Below are 18915 nucleotides of genomic sequence, written 5' to 3'. Positions count from 1 at the left end.
GGTACAAAACATTAAGAAGGAGCTAAAAGAAACACCAGAGCCTCCAGCTAAGAAGGGTCAAGATGGTGACCAAGCAAAAAAAGACCAGCTTCACCACCAGGCTCCTCCACTCCTCCTCCAAGTCCAAAACCCTCTACACCCCAACCACAACCCTCACCAGAAGGGAAAGAAGAGGCAGCACCTCCACCAAGAGACAGAGAAAAACAAGGAAGGGACACCTATGAAGACCTCCTTCAAGCTGGATACACAATGGCAGAGGCTGCAACAGTAGTTTACGGCACTCCAATTCCACCATGGGCTGCCAGAAGGGAACTAGAGAGATAAGAGATCCCTATTGAATAGATAAGAGCTGGTAGATCTCAAGGACCACAATTAGATCAAGAAACACAGAGAAGAGCTCAAGAAAGGCATTCCCCACAGCCTGGAGTGCCAGGGTTGGTCCACATCCCGCAAGAGCCACAATGGAGACCATTGGCCAACCCATGGAGAGCACCTCCAGCAAGGGTTATGTTAAGTATGGGACATCAGGTTCCCTTTCTGGCCCGATCAATAGGCCATCAACTAGAAACTTTGTAGCAGCAAATGAACATGACTTAAGATCCTCATATTAGATACTTGACAGAGTCAGAACGCGATCTCTAACAATTGCTAAAGAAAATAGTATGTTGTGTACCAGAGAAGAAAATATACAAATGGAACATGATAACCTTCTTTCAAGCATGATCCAAATTACCCACCTGAAAGTAGAGGAAGCCGAAAAAGAGCTTGAGACTCTCAATGCAACACTAAGAGAGGCTGAGAATGAATGAGACAGTCTAACACTGTAAATGGTAGAGGTTTCGAGAGAAGTCAAGACTCTCCAAGAAGAAAAAGAAAGAGTAGAAGATGAGTTGGGGGCAGCGAAAGATGAAGTGCTAGAGCTGAAAGAAAAATTAGAGCTCCAGGACTTGACAATCAAGAGACTAAGGGCAACTTCGGGGGCTGCATGGGCAAGTGCAAGGGCAGATAGGCAAGTTTTCCAACCCTTGGAAGCACAAATCACTGCCCTCCAAAAGGAATTATGGTTAGAACAAAGACAAAGAATGCATGTGGCAGAAGGATCTCTAGCTGCGGAGGAAAGAATGAAGGCTGAACACCAAGAGATTCAAAAAGAACATGAAGAGATCCAATGACAATTGGCTGCACTGCAAGAGATGTTGGTGGACCAAGCAGAAGAAGCTACTAAAAGAGATGTGCTTGCTCAACAACAGATAACATGATTACAAAAAGAAATAGCCAAAGCAAGGACACAAGAAACAAAATCGGGGCCTTGTGATCTAGGGACTAACGTAAGAGATGAGCCCATGAAAGTTCCTGAGGATGCAGAAGATCTGCAGAACCAAGAAGAATAGATAGAGACACAAGAACAAGCAGAGAAATCATTGACTGCACAGGAGGAGACACTCCTCCAAATTTTGATAGAAAAGTCCATAGCGGAAGACCACAAGGTAACCTTGGAATGGGAGACAAGAATGCTACACTCTGTAGGAGTCCAAGGGCTTGCCACAAATGTGCTTAGGTAGGAATGGATGCAACCCACACTCCCATATCCTCTCCTAAAGTATGAAGTGATGTTGATAAGGAAGAGAGTCAAAGAAGAAGCAATGGAACCAATATATGATGGAGACATCAAAAATATAGAGACTGCAAAGAAAACAATGGACTCCCAACCAAGGTGGAGAAAAGCGTAGCTCCTCAAGTACTCCGGGTTTCTAAAGTACTTGGTGGAAGCTCTGAAAATTGTTTGGGATGACATTCTATTTTTCCCAATCCCTCATGTGCACATGGGCAAACCACTTTAGAATCTTAAAGAGACATCCCAACTGGCTCAATTACCCATCTATGCCACCACCCAAGGAAGGAGAGAGAATAAGTGTCTCTTATATGGTGAAAACCTTGAAGGGCACCATTAAGAATTTCATTGGCTTCCCTGACTTGACATGTGTGATGATCAAGAAAATATGCAAAACCTTTTTGGCTTACACTGAAGTGTTCGCACCATCCAAAGCTGCGGACTCAACCCTCCTGTCAATGGGTGACACTGCCACCACAATGACATTTGATTTTTCAAAGCAGCCATCTCCGGAGGTGTTACATCTCAAAGGGTAATGTTCTTACCAAGCTACCACATGCAAGCTTTTGACGAAGCCTACTACACCGGCTTCTTTATGTATGATAGCAAAATATTCGGCCCCACAGTCACCTTGGCCAATATAAGGTACGAGTCATACTTAAAGCTACTAAAGCTCCAAGGGTTTCATTGACATAAAGACGTCTTTACCAGAAGCAGAAGATCAAGACCTATCATGTAAGAGAAGACAGAACGCGGGAAGTTTTGATGGCCAAACTCAGAGGAGCTTTCCCAACCTTTTTGTATCATTAATTTTGAACCAAAATGACATTTTTGTAATATTTAAGCGGCCAATATTCTTTGTGGGAACAAGAATCTGAGGAATTGTATAGAAGTCAATTTTTGTAACCCTAAGTCAACTTTTGAATTAATCAAATCCGAAGTTTGTTGTGTGTTGTGTCTGAGAGAGAGAGAGAGAGAGAGAGAGAGAGAGAGAGAGAGAGAGAGAGAGAGAGAGAGAGAGAGAGAGAGATTTCTTCTCTTCCCTATGTGCTTTATGGAACCTCCATTGCAAAAGCAACACTGCCAATGCATTAGCAACAGTTAGAGGTTCAACCCAATGCCAAGTTTTCACAATTCCGGTGTCGTCGCGAAGCGAGCTCCTACAAGATTTCGGGTGAGTCATCCAAACTGTGTGTCAGCTTGAGCTACAAATTAGGACCATACACTACAAAAAGTGGTGACCTGCATTTTCTTGTCTGTCTTTATACGCAATTGTTGTGCGATGTGGTTTGAGGTAGGATATCAAGTCATAGTCCATAGGTTAATGAAATCTTGATGAGGAGAGCGTGTCTTATGAGTTTTGTGACATTTCGAATGCGTTTGGTCTAGTTTCGGATCGCATGAGCATCGTAGGTTGAGTTGCTTTCACTAGTGCAGAGAACATTTAGATTTGATTTCCTCGAGTAGAGGTTGTCTTAGAAGGTCAAGAAGGTGCTTGACATCCATCTTCTTGTTTCCATGCACCTACGGGTTAAGCTTCGTCCTTGGCTGACATAGAGTTGTTGGTTTTGTTCTGGCTATGCTAGCGTCCGCCAACACAAGGCGTTGTTTATCCTTCAATATGGATGACGTGGTTCATGGATATGGATTCCTTATATAGTGCTATAGATCAGTGGTAGATAAATGTGTGTGTGTGTGTGTGTGTGTGTGTGTGTGTGTCTGTGTCTGTGAGTGAGTGAGGTATTGACTATGCCAACCCACCATCTATGGGCACCGGCCATAGTAGTAAGGGCGTGTACATATGGCCTTAGTATCGCAAGGAATATTCTTCCAAATTTTCCTCAAGGGGCACTTCCCCCAAACCCTTGCCTACGGGGGGTGGGGGGGGGGGAACTAGCCCCCTAGACCCCTCAGCCAGGGCTTCTCACCATGCCCTGGCCCCAAGGTTGGGCCCTTGAATTTTCTCTATACCATCCACAATCACAAATAAAGACCTCATCAACATGCAAGCTAGAATTTACCAAATATATGTGCATTATTGGCTTCTCCTCATATGGGGGCCTTGCAAATCGTCCAACATAAATTATGTTAGGCAAAATTGATAGGTGGGCATTAAAGATATACTAACAAAAGTGTTGTCAAAGTTCACGATGCAGAAGCACCTTTTGCCCCTCTCTACCACTCACAAGCCTCTCTCTTAGCTAACACACAGTCCCAAATCATTTATAGGGTGGTATAAGCCTCAAATTTCCATCTAATAACTCTCATATATTTTGTGATATGCTAGCAAAGATTACATGTCTTTCATCAGTCTTCGGGACTCTCATGTATGACCTCTTAGTGTCAACACCCAATATAGCAGCTACAAAGGGAGCATTTGCATTTAGGATTGTCATTCGTGCGATCAAACCTCACACGCTTTCAAAAGTGCTTCTTAAAATGCATGTACAATGGGCATCAACCATGCGCTATAACCATATGCAATCCGCAAAGACTATGAACCAAAGCAAAAAATGGATGCCAAACTGTCTTGTGAAAACCTGTGAGAGAAGCTCAACCTGAAGTGCCAATGCTAGCAACTTGTCTCAGTCAAAAATGGGTATCCATCGACCAAATCTACCCGCTTCATTCTTTACTCAAATCTACCAAAAAACCTCATTGAACCTCAAGCTCTACACAAGCTAAAATTGCATCTTCAACCTCAAAATTTATGCACCTAACTTCAAGGCTGTTCGAGAACCTGTCATGCTTTCAAAAATGCATCATACTCGCACACTACGCAAAACAAAAAAAATGAAATTTCCTTTATTCGGTTAGTCTGAGATGAATATCAACAAAACGGTCAGGAATTTGTAGAAAGTTTCTTCTACAAAGTTGTAGACCATGTCTAAACAAAAGGGTTTAGTGGGCAGAATTTTTAGATCTGCATTCTACAAGAAGAAAAACAAATTTGAATACAATTTTGTTGCGTACACAATTTTGAGGATGGCACCTTCACCTACACACTATCTTTTGCATTGTCTAAGCTTCCACAAGAGCATACATCACTCTTAGCAACTGAGCTCACAAGCTCCCATTTTGTTCTCACAAAGCTTCCAAGCTTTCTTGATCTCTCCACCATCGAGAGCGAGTAAACTATTGCCTCAGAGCTCTCAATGTCTCCATTCTCCCTACCATTGCCAATTGTGAGTGTGAAAATGTGGTGCATGTTCACACACACACACACACACACAACACAAGGTGTGGGTGGAGCAGCTCACCACAATGTGTGTGAGAGAGCCCCTTATTCTTCTAAATAGTAAAGAATAAGGTGTGTACAAGTGATGGGCAATTGAATGTCTTTGGTGGGTTCCCGACCAAGGAAAGAGACACACTACCTTCACCCCAACATTCTCCTCTTATGGTCCCAAGCCTTTCACTGAGTTGGTCCATAAGCACTTAAATCAACTTCACTTATTCTCTTTTATTTTCCCCGGACTTAAATGGCCAATTTAAGATGGAGAATACTTTTAGAAGATTAGAAATTAATTTTCATGACATTACCTTCATATAGTATCTTTATCTAAGGGATTTTTTTTCATATAGTATACAAATTTCTCAACTTTATTTTTTCATAGTCATCCTCGACTATGGAGTAGGGAAAATAAAGTCATAGCTAGTCATGTTGCTTTGGATAGAGGATCCCTTTTAGCCAATCAAAATTCTCCCACAATGGTGACTAACTCCACTCGGTGCTTGGAAGACTTAGCTATTGCAAGCTTGAAGCATGTCTTTTCGTAGCCTAGTTTTCTTTCATAGTAGATTGGCAAGGTCTACTAGATACTTAAGAGACTAAGATGTCGTAAGCATGATTCATGGTATGCTTACAACTAAAACTTATGAACATTCAAATGAAATCTTAGAGTCAAAACAAGAAAAAAATTATTTATAAATCATACTTGTTCATACATGATTCTTACCTTTGACAGGACTCATTGTAAGTATTTACAAGGTTTATATCATATAATCCTTTAACTAAATGTTTTCCACCCCACCTTACATCTTTGAAAGGATAGTTCTTAAATTTGGTAAGATATCATTGGATAGTCATACCACTTCTTAAAACCTTGTCTTCATGTCGTAGAATGCTCTCTAGCCGCAAGATCTCTTCTTGACCTTGAAACTCGGGTGGTTCTTCAATTACCAACTCTTTGGGTGGCTTGCCCTTATATGGTTTCAAGAAGCTCACATGAAAGGCATTATGAATGAGCCAAGTGCTAGGTAACATTAACTTGTAATATGTTTCATTCATAGGCTTAAGAAACTGAAATGGGCCATAATATCTTTCTGCTAACTTAGCATAATATTTTTGATGACCTATCGGGTGTCCTTGTGTTCCCTTGCCCATAGTATGGCTTAGATGTGCTTTTGGAAACTCCAGCAATACCCAATCATTTTCTTTGAAGGTCAAGGCTCGTCTATGCTTATCAGCAACCTTTTCCTTTTGTTGCATGACAGATAAAGTTTCCTTAATCTTATGAAAATATTCTTTAAGGTCTCTACTAAACTTAGCAGCAGCAAATATCTTCCTAAGGGTCGACTATCAATGGGAGCTTGGGTCTTCCTTCAATTACCTTGAAGGGTGCCTTTCAGTAGAAGTATGGATAGTGTTATTGTATGCTTACTCTACTAAGGGAAGTACTTTTCCCATTGATATCCTTGATCTCCTTTTGTAACATAGGCTTTAAGTAGATCAATAACAAATGAATTTCCTATCTCATTTGGCCATTCGTTTGTGGGTGATAGGCCGAGGAGAAACTCAACTTAGTATCAAAATTCTCAAAGAGACCCTTCCAAAATTCTCAACTTAGTATCAAAATTCTCAAAGAGACCCTTCCAAAAAGTGTTATTCTTAAAACCTTATCAAAAACTATAAAATTTGGTAAGCTGTGATATTTAAAGACCTGTGAGATAAAGAGGGTTACCATATTGTAAGGTCTCTGACCCCGATCATAAAAGCACCATTGTACCATGAAACGAACATAATGAAAAAAAGTTACTATTTTTAGCAGTTTTCCAAATTCTGTCAGTGCCATGATGTTCAGAATGTTTTAAAGCTTCGAAATGTGAGTTAAAATCATTTTTGTAAAAAAAATTCCAAAAATAGCAAGGTTTTGGTCACCCGACCCGTCCAGTTTTGATCGTCTCGAAAAACTGCACCCGTACCCCAAATTTGAAAAAATGCATTTTCGGACCTCGGGGGCTGCTAAATATGGCAGGTACTCGGGTCAGTACGCCTTAGCTAGAGCTTGCTATAGCAATTTTCGGCATCAAAATCCGACTCGTATGACCCATTTTAGCCTAGAATCAAATTTTCTCAAAATTGCCCGGGGAGGTACCGGGGGCCCGGGACTGTGTGGGAACAGGTTCCAGCCCACTCCAGATCAGCTTTAGCAGCTAGGGGGCGCCCTCTTGCTTTGTGGGAGTCCTGGGAGAGTTTCCAAGCCAGCAACTCAGTCTCAGAACCAGTTAACCAAGCCAACCTGACACTTGGTGGGCAGGGAACTGGAGTTGCCATGCTTAACTGGAGAAGCTTCCAGACGCATTTAGCAACCCAGATTGATTTTCAGCTTGAGGAGGCCTATTTAAAGACCTGCACACACACACACACATATGCTCACACACACACAGTGCACACACACACACCTACACACACTCTGGGAAGGTGCTGTCGGAACACGCACCTTTTGAAGGAGAAGCAAGGAGGGAGGTGCTGTCGAATTCTCGCCTCAAGAAGCTCGATTAGATCAGAGAATCGAGAGGATTATCATCCCTTAATCACGGTAACCACGGTTTAATTAATGCTTTTTGCAAATCCTTTTCATTACCATCTAAATTTCTCGTCTATTATGCTTATTCCTAGTCGTAATTCTCTATAATTACTCTCTAAATTCTCATTAACCATATTCTATTATGTAATCATCATTCCATAGCTAAATTATCAGCCATTCATCACTCTCAATTAATGATTAGAGCATAATTATCAGAATTTTCTCTCTCTAGGCAGTATAGTAATTAATCGATAAGCTAGTAATTGTGTAGATTGAAGAGAATCACTCTTTCTATCACTCATTAACATTGTATCTTAATTAAAATTCACTTCTCTTACGCATTAAGATGTAATTAAAGAGAAATTAATTTGTCATTAAGTCTCTATGAATTGACCACCCTCACACATATGCATAAGGTAAATCTGCATCATCTATTTGCTAGGAAATAGTTTAATCATACTTAATTCAATTCTCTGGTAATTCCAATAGTGAAATCCTAATTATTCTTAATCATGTGAGTCGAATAATTATCTTAGAGCCGGTTCCCATAGGATTATGTGCCATCCTTAATGATTGCTTTATGAAAAATCTAGATCTAGCATATAGGAGGGATTAATTGATGTTACTAATCTATCTATTGGGTTGTTATGATGCTTGCGGACATTAGTTCTTTTCTCCAAGTCAATTATTTAAAGTAGTGAGTTTAAAATGGCCCCGGTTAAGAGGACTCACTTTGGTGGAGCCCACGACCATGAGGCAGGAACGAGCAAGGTGAACGGAAAGGGAAAAGCTCCCATAGAGGAACAAATACCGGCCATCTCACGGGCCATCGACGAAGAAATGGAAGAGGTAGATCATAATTTCATTCAAGTTGTTTAATTTAACATTGCACGCGTTAAGTTAGGAATGAAAATATCCCCAAACATGTTGGAGAAATCCAACGGAAACCTCGGCATTGAATTCATTAAGTTCTAAAGTAGGAAGAAAATGATTGATGGGTATGCTGGTTGCAATTAGGAAAGAATGTCTTCTAGGGAAAATTTAGCTCGACATGTTCATTTCATTTCCAATGTTGAATTAATCCTGACCCCCCTACTAATCACAGGGGGCAGAGTTCCTCGTTAAGGGCTCTTGAATCCACGACTTGCTTTCTATGCGGTGGATACCCACGACTTGCTTTCTATGCGGTGGGAACCCACGTCTTGCTTTCTATGCGGTGGGAGTGTCCATGACGTGCTTTCTATGCGGTGGACATACCTAGTTGTATGGGCAGCTAGGCGACAACGGGAGGAGTGAACTCTCGCTGGAGGGGGGATGTTGTACCTCCAGAACATTGGAACTTTTATGAATAAGTTTGAGTAGAATGTTTACTAGAATTCTGTCTTGGTGTTGTTTGCAATACTGGTTGAAGGGCTGTATTAACGAACAATGTGATTCGGAATTAAACAAAGAATCTTTATGTTGAACAACCTTTGTGGTAGTAATTAGGTCACACAAGGAAGTGTGAGTGTGGGGGTGGAAAGTGGGGGCTTGGCTCAGGTTGCCAATGCCTACGAGATGGGTGGTCCCGATTGGTCGGGAACTCTCTGTCCCCATTGTGCTTACTTCGATATTAGTAATATTCATTGCCCCTAGAGCGGTGGAATCTCGAGTGTACGTGCCTCTGAAACATGGGGAAAAAGGAACTCGGGGTTTCTCTCCTCTTGGAAGGTGGGTCTTAGGATCGCTAGATAGTTCGAGTACGCTTCCCCTGCGAGGTGGAGCTAGATCTCCCTGCTAGTAGGCTCGAACTCGACTCACTTTGTGATGAGAGATCGTCCGCTAGTCGAATCTGAACCATTTTGTTTGCTTCCGCAATAGATCTAGTGGCCACCGGGTTCACCATCAGATCCGCCATTGGAAACAGCGGGGTGGGGACCTCACACCTGGTATCAGAGCCCAGGTTAGGCTGGGGAATAAAGTCGTATTGTTTGAACATTTAAAAGGAACTAAAAGTATATAGGTAGTTGATCCGAATTCCTTGCATTGGTGTTGCAGGAAGACCCCGTGCTCGAATATCGGAAGTTCCAAGTATTTGAGCTTATTTATGAGCAAGCTCGAAGATCCCCAGTTTACCAGTTCAGGCGAGATGTCATGGAGATACTGTTGAAGGCTTATACGCCACACTCCACTCGCATTGATAGAGGATGGGAACTTGATTGGACATTTCCAGGAGGGGTTTACTACATCAACGCTCGGAAGCTAGGATGCCTGGCTACCGACTTGAAGAAGATACGTTGGGGAGAAGAGTTGAGAGTAATAGAGATATTCTACTTGGTGCCTACACGATTGGACTAGACTGTTTCAGACAACTCCAATCAAACCATCAACGACTGGCTTTTGGAGAAGGTCACCAACGTGATCCCAGCGAACCGAGTCAAAACCTTTGGATTACTGAAGGCGGAACTCCGGCTTGATATCTTAGTTTATTATCCACTCAAGAATGAGTATAGAAACTATTACACGAATGAAGTAGTGCATCACGTGAATACCATCTCCTAGGCGTATTTTATACGCAATCCATAAATCCATGTAATAAGCTGATCATCAGTTATCCTAAACCTTGAGGGGTTTCAATTGTAATAAATTTTCATCAATAAAGTTCTTTTTGTCTCTGAATCTCTGTCTCTTGATAAAGTAGAATCTTGAATTTTATTTAAAGTCTCGTGTCTATTTTGAAATCCAAGTAATGTATCAAGAATTCGTATAATCCATGTAGGTACCGCCTGTTGCTCTGTACTCGGCAGCGCAAGAGAAGAAGCTCCTCCTTAAGCAAGCCCAACCTCCGATCTTTAAGGGCGAGGGGGAAAATGTGGAGAGAGATGCGGAAGTATGGATGGAAGCCATGGACGATTACTTTGAAGCTGCGGGGACCCAACCCGTAAATCAGACCATGCTTGCGATGTTCCGCTTAACTGGAGATGCCAAGATATGGTGGAAGCAACATTGCAGGGACATGGACATTAAGGGATCTTCCCAGTCCTGGGAAGACATTAAAGCTGCGATAATGGGGAGTTATTTACCGCCTGCCTATAGAACATTGAGGATGAATGAATTCTTTTCACTTCGACAGCACAATTCATCTGTCGAAGAATACTATGCAAAGTTTGTCACTCTTCGGAGATATGCTCCTAAGATGACCTTGGAACAACAGGTGGCAAGGTTCTGCCAAGGACTAATCGATCCCCTGAATACTCGGTTGGAAGCTCTCAGACCGACGACACCACAAGATGCCTTGTTGAGGGCCAAACCTCTAGCTCTCGAAGTACAAAGGGCTAATCAGAACAGGAGGAATCATTGGGCAAAAAGGGCAAGGACCACTGCTTGGGATAACAGACCAGCCAACCAAGCGTATAACCAGCGCCCTATTGTGGCTACCACCACAACCATGGAGTTCCCCGATGTTCGATGCTATGGTTGCGGCGAGCATGGACATTACAGATCCAATTGCCCCAGGAACATTCAAGCAACCAACGCCAATGCCATACCCTTGAATACCCGTGGGCGTGGCCAAGCTAATGGAAGAGGAGGACGAGGAAGGATGAACAGAGGGCGAGGGCGTGGAGCTACCGCAAGAGTGAATGCCGCAGTGGTACAACCAACTGTGGGTGACGAAACAGTGGAGAGATCAACCCTACATGCTGCAATTGACAATCCCAATGGTTGCAAGCAATACGCAGTCATTCATGCGCCAGGATCTCTCAGAGGTGAACGAGCTAACTTCCTTATAGATTGTGGTAGTACTCTTTCATTTCTTTCACCCCGATGAATGAGGAAGCTAAAGCTAGATAAGTATCCAACAAGCAAGCTAGTTGTAGAGTTAGCAAACGGCAAGGAAGTAGTATCTCAACATTCTGTAGGAAAAATCGACCGTGATTTAGGGGGACACCCAACTTCTGCCCAATTTCGAACCCTACCCTTAGGATTCTTTGATGGGATACTAGGGATGGACTGGCTAAAGCAAATAGGGCCCACATACATTGTGCACAAGGGAACTTTACTTTTACAGATAACTTAGGTAATGAAGCCTTAATCCAGGGGGGGAATGGGAGACCTAGGGCTACTCTAGTTAAGGCCAGCAGACTTTTGAAGGGACTAAGGAAGGGTCAGCAAATTTATGCGGTAAAACTCAACAAAGTGGACCAATCGGATACCTCACTTCGACCAAACTGGTTGAGGGAATATGACGATGTGTTCCCAGAAGACCTTACGAATCTTCCGCCACATAGAGAGGTAGATCATGAGATTGAGACTATCCCTGGATGTGAACCTATCTCAAAAAGACCTTATAAGATGTCACTTCCAAAGGCCATCGAACTCAAAGAACAGCTTAGGCAACTCATTGAGCAAGGATTCATTCGACCCAGTACTTCTCCTTGGGGTGCTCCAGTTCTTTTTCAGAAGAAGAAGGATGGAACCTTAAGGCTATGCATAGACTATCGTGGACTGAACCAAGTAACTGTCAAGAACAAGTATCCAATTCCAAGGATTGACGAACTTTTGGACAGACTCCACGGCGCCAAAATATTTACAAAGATAGATCTAAGGTCAGGATATTACCAAATCAGGATCAAGGAATCAGATATTCCAAAGACGGATTTCAACACTAGGTATGGGCACTACGAGTTCACAGTAATGTCTTTTGGTCTAACAAATACTCCTGCAAGCTTCAATCGACTTATGCAGGATATTTTCAGACCTTACCTGGATGATTTTGTCTTGGTTTTCTTTGATGACATTCTGGTCTACTCTAAGAACGAAGCATATCACAAAGATCATGTTCGCAAGGTACTTGATCTCCTTCGAGAACATCAGCTTTACGCTAAATAGAACAAGTGCACTTTTTGCTCACCAAAAGTCAACTATCTTGGATTTGTCATATCAGCTGAGGGGATTTCAGTGGACCCAGACAAGGTCAAGGACATCGTTGATTGGCCTCAACCATCCACCGTCACCGAAGTAAGAGGATTTCTTGGAATAACGGGATGGTACAGGATTTTTGTCAAGGACTATGCACGTATTGCTGCACCTTTGACTGAACTCCTGAAGAAAGGGATAAGGATCGAATGGAAGACCGAGCACGAGTCTAGCTTTGCTAAACTAAAAGAGTTCTTGGTCTCAGCTCCTATTTTAAAGCTTCCAGATTTCAGTAAGGAATTTGAAGTAGCGACCGATTCTAGCAAATTTGCTCTAGGCGGAGTTCTTACTCAAGAAGGAACACCAGTGGCGTATACTTCGCGAAAGCTGAGGGATCATGAGAAGAATTATCCTACTCATGATTTGGAGCTTTTAGCAGTTATTAATGCGCTGAAGTTATGGAGACATTATCTCCTCGGACGCAAGTTTTAGCTGGTTATAGACCACAAGAGCTTAAAATGGATTTTTACTCAACCTATTCTCAATATGCCACAACGACGATGGATAGAGCTATTACAAGAATATGACCTTGACATAAAGTGTAGACCAGGAAAGGAAAATGCAGTTTCAGATGGTCTTAGCCGAAAATCCTTTCTCGGAGCTATCTCTATTCCAAATAACTCTATCTGGGATAGAATCAAAGAAGAATCCTTGGTAGATCCAGAGTACCAACGTATAGTATCTCTAGTCCAGCAGAATAAGATGCCTGAAGCTAAAGATTATTCTCTTATGGGAGGATGTCTTTACTACAAACATAGACTCTGTGTACCCAGAGATCCAGCCTTAAAGAAGGCCATTTTGTATGAAGCGCACGATAGCCCTACATCCGGACATCCAGGCTATGCTAAGACTCTTCATGCTATCAGGAGGAGTTATTTTTGGTCTGGGATGAAAGGAGACATACTTCGCTATGTGAGGCAATGTCTTTCTTGTCAGCGGATAAAGGCCGAAAGAATCAAGTTACCAGGGCAACTTCAACCTCTTGACATACCCCAGATGAAATGGGAATGCATCAGTATGGATTTTGTTACAGGATTACCTTCTACAGGAGGTTATGACTCTGTTTTCGTGGTTGTTGATATACTCACAAAAGTGGCTCATCTAATACCCGTAAAGACAACCTTTACTGCTTCAGATGTTAGTCGGGTATTCATCAAGGAGATTTTTAGGCTACATGGTCTACCTAAGCGTATCGTCAGCGATAGAGATGCCAAGTTTACATCAAAATTTTGGACTTCTCTTTTCCAATCTATTGGGTCGCAATTAGCCTTCAGTACAGCGTATCATCCGCAGACTGACGGGCAAACTGAAAGAGTTAATCAAGTCATCGAGGACATTCTCAGAGCCTATTGTTCACAAGAGCCAAGGAAGTGGTTACAATATCTACCTTTGGTGGAGTTTGCTTATAATTCTTCCGAACACAGAAGCATTGGAATGTCACCCTTCAAAGCTCTTTATGGACAGGACTGCTTAGCACCACTGAACTTCTCAGATCTGACCATCAGGGTAGAAGCTTCTATGAAGATGTTAGAAGATATGGAAGCACAGACTAGAGCTATTCACCAGGACATTCAGGCCGCTCAGGATAGACAGAAGCACTATGTAGATAAGAACCGTTCGGAAAGAACTTTCAAAGAAGGAGATAAGGTTTTTCTGCGAGTCCGACCAAAGAAAAGCAACTTATCTCTAGGCAGGTATAAGAAGCTAAGCCCAAGGTATTGTGGACCATTCGAGATCATTAAGGTTGTGAGTGACCAAGCTTACAAGCTAAAGTTACCTGCAAACTTCAAGGTTCATGATGTATTCCACGTCAGCTTACTCAAACCCTATATTCCTCACCCTGATCAATTCTTGGACTCAGATCAGATAGTCATGCCAGCACAAGGAGTTCTCGAGCTCCAACCTGACTACGTACTGGAAACAAGGGAAAGGAAGTTACGCAACAGAACTATCACCGAGCATCTAGTAAAGTGGAAGGATTACCTTGAAGAAGATGCAACTTGGGAGGACGAACCAAAGCTCATAAAAGATTACCCAAACACATTCTTGAGATGAGGACATCTCAAATTTTTCACGTTGGGGAGGTTGTAAGGTCTCTGACCCCGATCATAAAAGCACCATTGTACCATGAAACGAACATAATGAAAAAAGTTACTATTTTTAGCAGTTTTCTAAATTCTGTCAGTGCCATGATGTTCAGAATGTTTTAAAGCTTCGAAATGTGAGTTAAAATAATTTTTGTAAAAAAAATTCCAAAAATAGCAAGGTTTTGGTCACCCGACCCGTCCAGTTTTGATCGTCTCGAAAAACTGCACCCGTACCCCAAATTTGAAAAAATGCATTTTCGGACCCCGAGGGCTGCTAAATATGGCAGGTACTCGGGTCAGTACGCCTTAGTTAGAGCTTGCTATAGCAATTTTCGGCATCAAAATCCGACTCGTATGACCCATTTTAGCTTAGAATCAAATTTTCTCAAAATTGCCCGGGGAGATACCGAGGGCCCGGGACTGTGTGGGAACAGGTTCCAGCCCACTCCAGATCAGCTTTAGCAGCTAGGGGGCGCCCTCTTGCTTTGTGGGAGTCCTGGGAGAGTTTCCAAGCCAGCAAATCAGTCTCAGAACCAGTTAACCAAGCCAACCTGACACTTGGTGGGGAGGGAACTGGAGTTGCCATGCTTAACTGGAGAAGCTTCCAGATGCATTTAGCAACCCAGATCGATTTTCAGCTTGAGGAGGCCTATTTAAAGACCTGCACACACACACACACATATGCTCACACACACACAGTGCACACACACACACCTACACACACTCTGGGAAGGTGCTGTCGGAACACGCACCTTTTGAAGGAGAAGCAAGGAGGGAGGTGCTGTCGAATTCTCGCCTCAAGAAGCTCGATTAGATCAGAGAATCGAGAGGATTATCATCCCTTAATCACGGTAACCACGGTTTAATTAATGCTTTTTGCAAATCCTTTTCATTACCATCTAAATTTCTCGTCTATTATGCTTATTCCTACTCGTAATTCTCTATAATTACTCTCTAAATTCTCATTAACCATATTCTATTATGTAATCATCATTCCATAGCTAAATTATCAGCCATTCATCACTCTCAATTAATGATTAGAGCATAATTATCAGAATTTTCTCTCTCTAGGCAGTATAGTAATTAATCGATAAGCTAGTAATTGTGTAGATTGAAGAGAATCACTCTTTCTATCACTCATTAACATTGTATCTTAATTAAAATTCACTTCTCTTACGCATTAAGATGTAATTAAAGAGAAATTAATTTGTCATTAAGTCTCTATGAATTGACCACCCTCACACATATGCATAAGGTAAATCTGCATCATCTATTTGCTAGGAAATAGTTTAATCATACTTAATTCAATTCTCTGGTAATTCCAATAGTGAAATCCTAATTATTCTTAATCATGTGAGTCGAATAATTATCTTAGAGCCGGTTCCCATAGGATTATGTGCCATCCTTAATGATTGCTTTATGAAAAATCTAGATCTAGCATATAGGAGGGATTAATTGATGTTACTAATCTATCTATTGGGTTGTTATGATGCTTGCGGACATTAGTTCTTTTCTCCAAGTCAATTATTTAAAGTAGTGAGTTTAAAATGGCCCCGGTTAAGAGGACTCACTTTGGTGGAGCCCACGACCATGAGGCAGGAACGAGCAAGGTGAACGGAAAGGGAAAAGCTCCCATAGAGGAACAAATACCGGCCATCTCACGGGCCATCGACGAAGAAATGGAAGAGGTAGATCATAATTTCATTCAAGTTGTTTAATTTAACATTGCACGCGTTAAGTTAGGAATGAAAATATCCCCAAACATGTTGGAGAAATCCAACGGAAACCTCGGCATTGAATTCATTAAGTTCTAAAGTAGGAAGAAAATGATTGATGGGTATGCTGGTTGCAATTAGGAAAGAATGTCTTCTAGGGAAAATTTAGCTCGACATGTTCATTTCATTTCCAATGTTGAATTAATCCTGACCCCCCTACTAATCACAGGGGGCAGAGTTCCTCGTTAAGGGCTCTTGAATCCACGACTTGCTTTCTATGCGGTGGATACCCACGACTTGCTTTCTATGCGGTGGGAACCCACGTCTTGCTTTCTATGCGGTGGGAGTGTCCATGACGTGCTTTCTATGCGGTGGACATACCTAGTTGTATGGGCAGCTAGGCGACAACGGGAGGAGTGAACTCTCGCTGGAGGGGGGATGTTGTACCTCCAGAACATTGGAACTTTTATGAATAAGTTTGAGTAGAATGTTTACTAGAATTCTGTCTTGGTGTTGTTTGCAATACTGGTTGAAGGGCTGTATTAACGAACAATGTGATTCGGAATTAAACAAAGAATCTTTATGTTGAACAACCTTTGTGGTAGTAATTAGGTCACACAAGGAAGTGTGAGTGTGGGGGTGGAAAGTGGGGGCTTGGCTCAGGTTGCCAATGCCTACGAGATGGGTGGTCCCGATTGGTCGGGAACTCTCTGTCCCCATTGTGCTTACTTCGATATTAGTAATATTCATTGCCCCTAGAGCGGTGGAATCTCGAGTGTACGTGCCTCTGAAACATGGGGAAAAAGGAACTCGGGGTTTCTCTCCTCTTGGAAGGTGGGTCTTAGGATCGCTAGATAGTTCGAGTACGCTTCCCCTGCGAGGTGGAGCTAGATCTCCCTGCTAGTAGGCTCGAACTCGACTCACTTTGTGATGAGAGATCGTCCGCTAGTCGAATCTGAACCATTTTGTTTGCTTCCGCAATAGATCTAGTGGCCACCGGGTTCACCATCAGATCCGCCATTGGAAACAGCGGGGTGGGGACCTCACACCTGGTATCAGAGCCCAGGTTAGGCTGGGGAATAAAGTCGTATTGTTTGAACATTTAAAAGGAACTAAAAGTATATAGGTAGTTGATCCGAATTCCTTGCATTGGTGTTGCAGGAAGACCCCGTGCTCGAATATCGGAAGTTCCAAGTATTTGAGCTTATTTATGAGCAAGCTCGAAGATCCCCAGTTTACCAGTTCAGGCGAGATGTCATGGAGATACTGTTGAAGGCTTATACGCCACACTCCACTCGCATTGATAGAGGATGGGAACTTGATTGGACATTTCCAGGAGGGGTTTACTACATCAACGCTCGGAAGCTAGGATGCCTGGCTACCGACTTGAAGAAGATACGTTGGGGAGAAGAGTTGAGAGTAATAGAGATATTCTACTTGGTGCCTACACGATTGGACTAGACTGTTTCAGACAACTCCAATCAAACCATCAACGACTGGCTTTTGGAGAAGGTCACCAACGTGATCCCAGCGAACCGAGTCAAAACCTTTGGATTACTGAAGGCGGAACTCCGGCTTGATATCTTAGTTTATTATCCACTCAAGAATGAGTATAGAAACTATTACACGAATGAAGTAGTGCATCACGTGAATACCATCTCCTAGGCGTATTTTATACGCAATCCATAAATCCATGTAATAAGCTGATCATCAGTTATCCTAAACCTTGAGGGGTTTCAATTGTAATAAATTTTCATCAATAAAGTTCTTTTTGTCTCTGAATCTCTGTCTCTTGATAAAGTAGAATCTTGAATTTTATTTAAAGTCTCGTGTCTATTTTGAAATCCAAGTAATGTATCAAGAATTCGTATAATCCATGTAGGTACCGCCTGTTGCTCTGTACTCGGCAGCGCAAGAGAAGAAGCTCCTCCTTAAGCAAGCCCAACCTCCGATCTTTAAGGGCGAGGGGGAAAATGTGGAGAGAGATGCGGAAGTATGGATGGAAGCCATGGACGATTACTTTGAAGCTGCGGGGACCCAACCCGTAAATCAGACCATGCTTGCGATGTTCCGCTTAACTGGAGATGCCAAGATATGGTGGAAGCAACATTGCAGGGACATGGACATTAAGGGATCTTCCCAGTCCTGGGAAGACATTAAAGCTGCGATAATGGGGAGTTATTTACCGCCTGCCTATAGAACATTGAGGATGAATGAATTCTTTTCACTTCGACAGCACAATTCATCTGTCGAAGAATACTATGCAAAGTTTGTCACTCTTCGGAGATATGCTCCTAAGATGACCTTGGAACAACAGGTGGCAAGGTTCTGCCAAGGACTAATCGATCCCCTGAATACTCGGTTGGAAGCTCTCAGACCGACGACACCACAAGATGCCTTGTTGAGGGCCAAACCTCTAGCTCTCGAAGTACAAAGGGCTAATCAGAACAGGAGGAATCATTGGGCAAAAAGGGCAAGGACCACTGCTTGGGATAACAGACCAGCCAACCAAGCGTATAACCAGCGCCCTATTGTGGCTACCACCACAACCATGGAGTTCCCCGATGTTCGATGCTATGGTTGCGGCGAGCATGGACATTACAGATCCAATTGCCCCAGGAACATTCAAGCAACCAACGCCAATGCCATACCCTTGAATACCCGTGGGCGTGGCCAAGCTAATGGAAGAGGAGGACGAGGAAGGATGAACAGAGGGCGAGGGCGTGGAGCTACCG

At 42.6% G+C, this 18915-nt stretch overlaps 1 protein-coding gene across 1 annotated transcript in view; it reads right to left on the bottom strand.

The window, feature by feature from the left end:
- Positions 1 to 1316: 1316 nt before the first annotated feature.
- Positions 1317 to 18915, bottom strand: part of LOC147451182 (uncharacterized) — a 44275-nt gene continuing 26676 nt past the window's right edge. The window contains exon 4 of the mRNA XM_086520586.1: positions 1317 to 1370. Within this exon, the coding sequence (XP_086376712.1) occupies positions 1317 to 1370 (54 nt within the window). The remainder of the gene's footprint in view (positions 1371 to 18915) is intronic.

The sequence above is a fragment of the Adiantum capillus-veneris genome, chromosome 9, assembly GCF_014529385.1.
Source record: "Adiantum capillus-veneris isolate H3 chromosome 9, ASM1452938v2, whole genome shotgun sequence".
Lineage (NCBI taxonomy): Eukaryota > Viridiplantae > Streptophyta > Polypodiopsida > Polypodiales > Pteridaceae > Adiantum > Adiantum capillus-veneris.
Note: the sequence above shows the minus strand (reverse complement) of the source record. Positions and strands in the feature narration are given on the sequence as shown.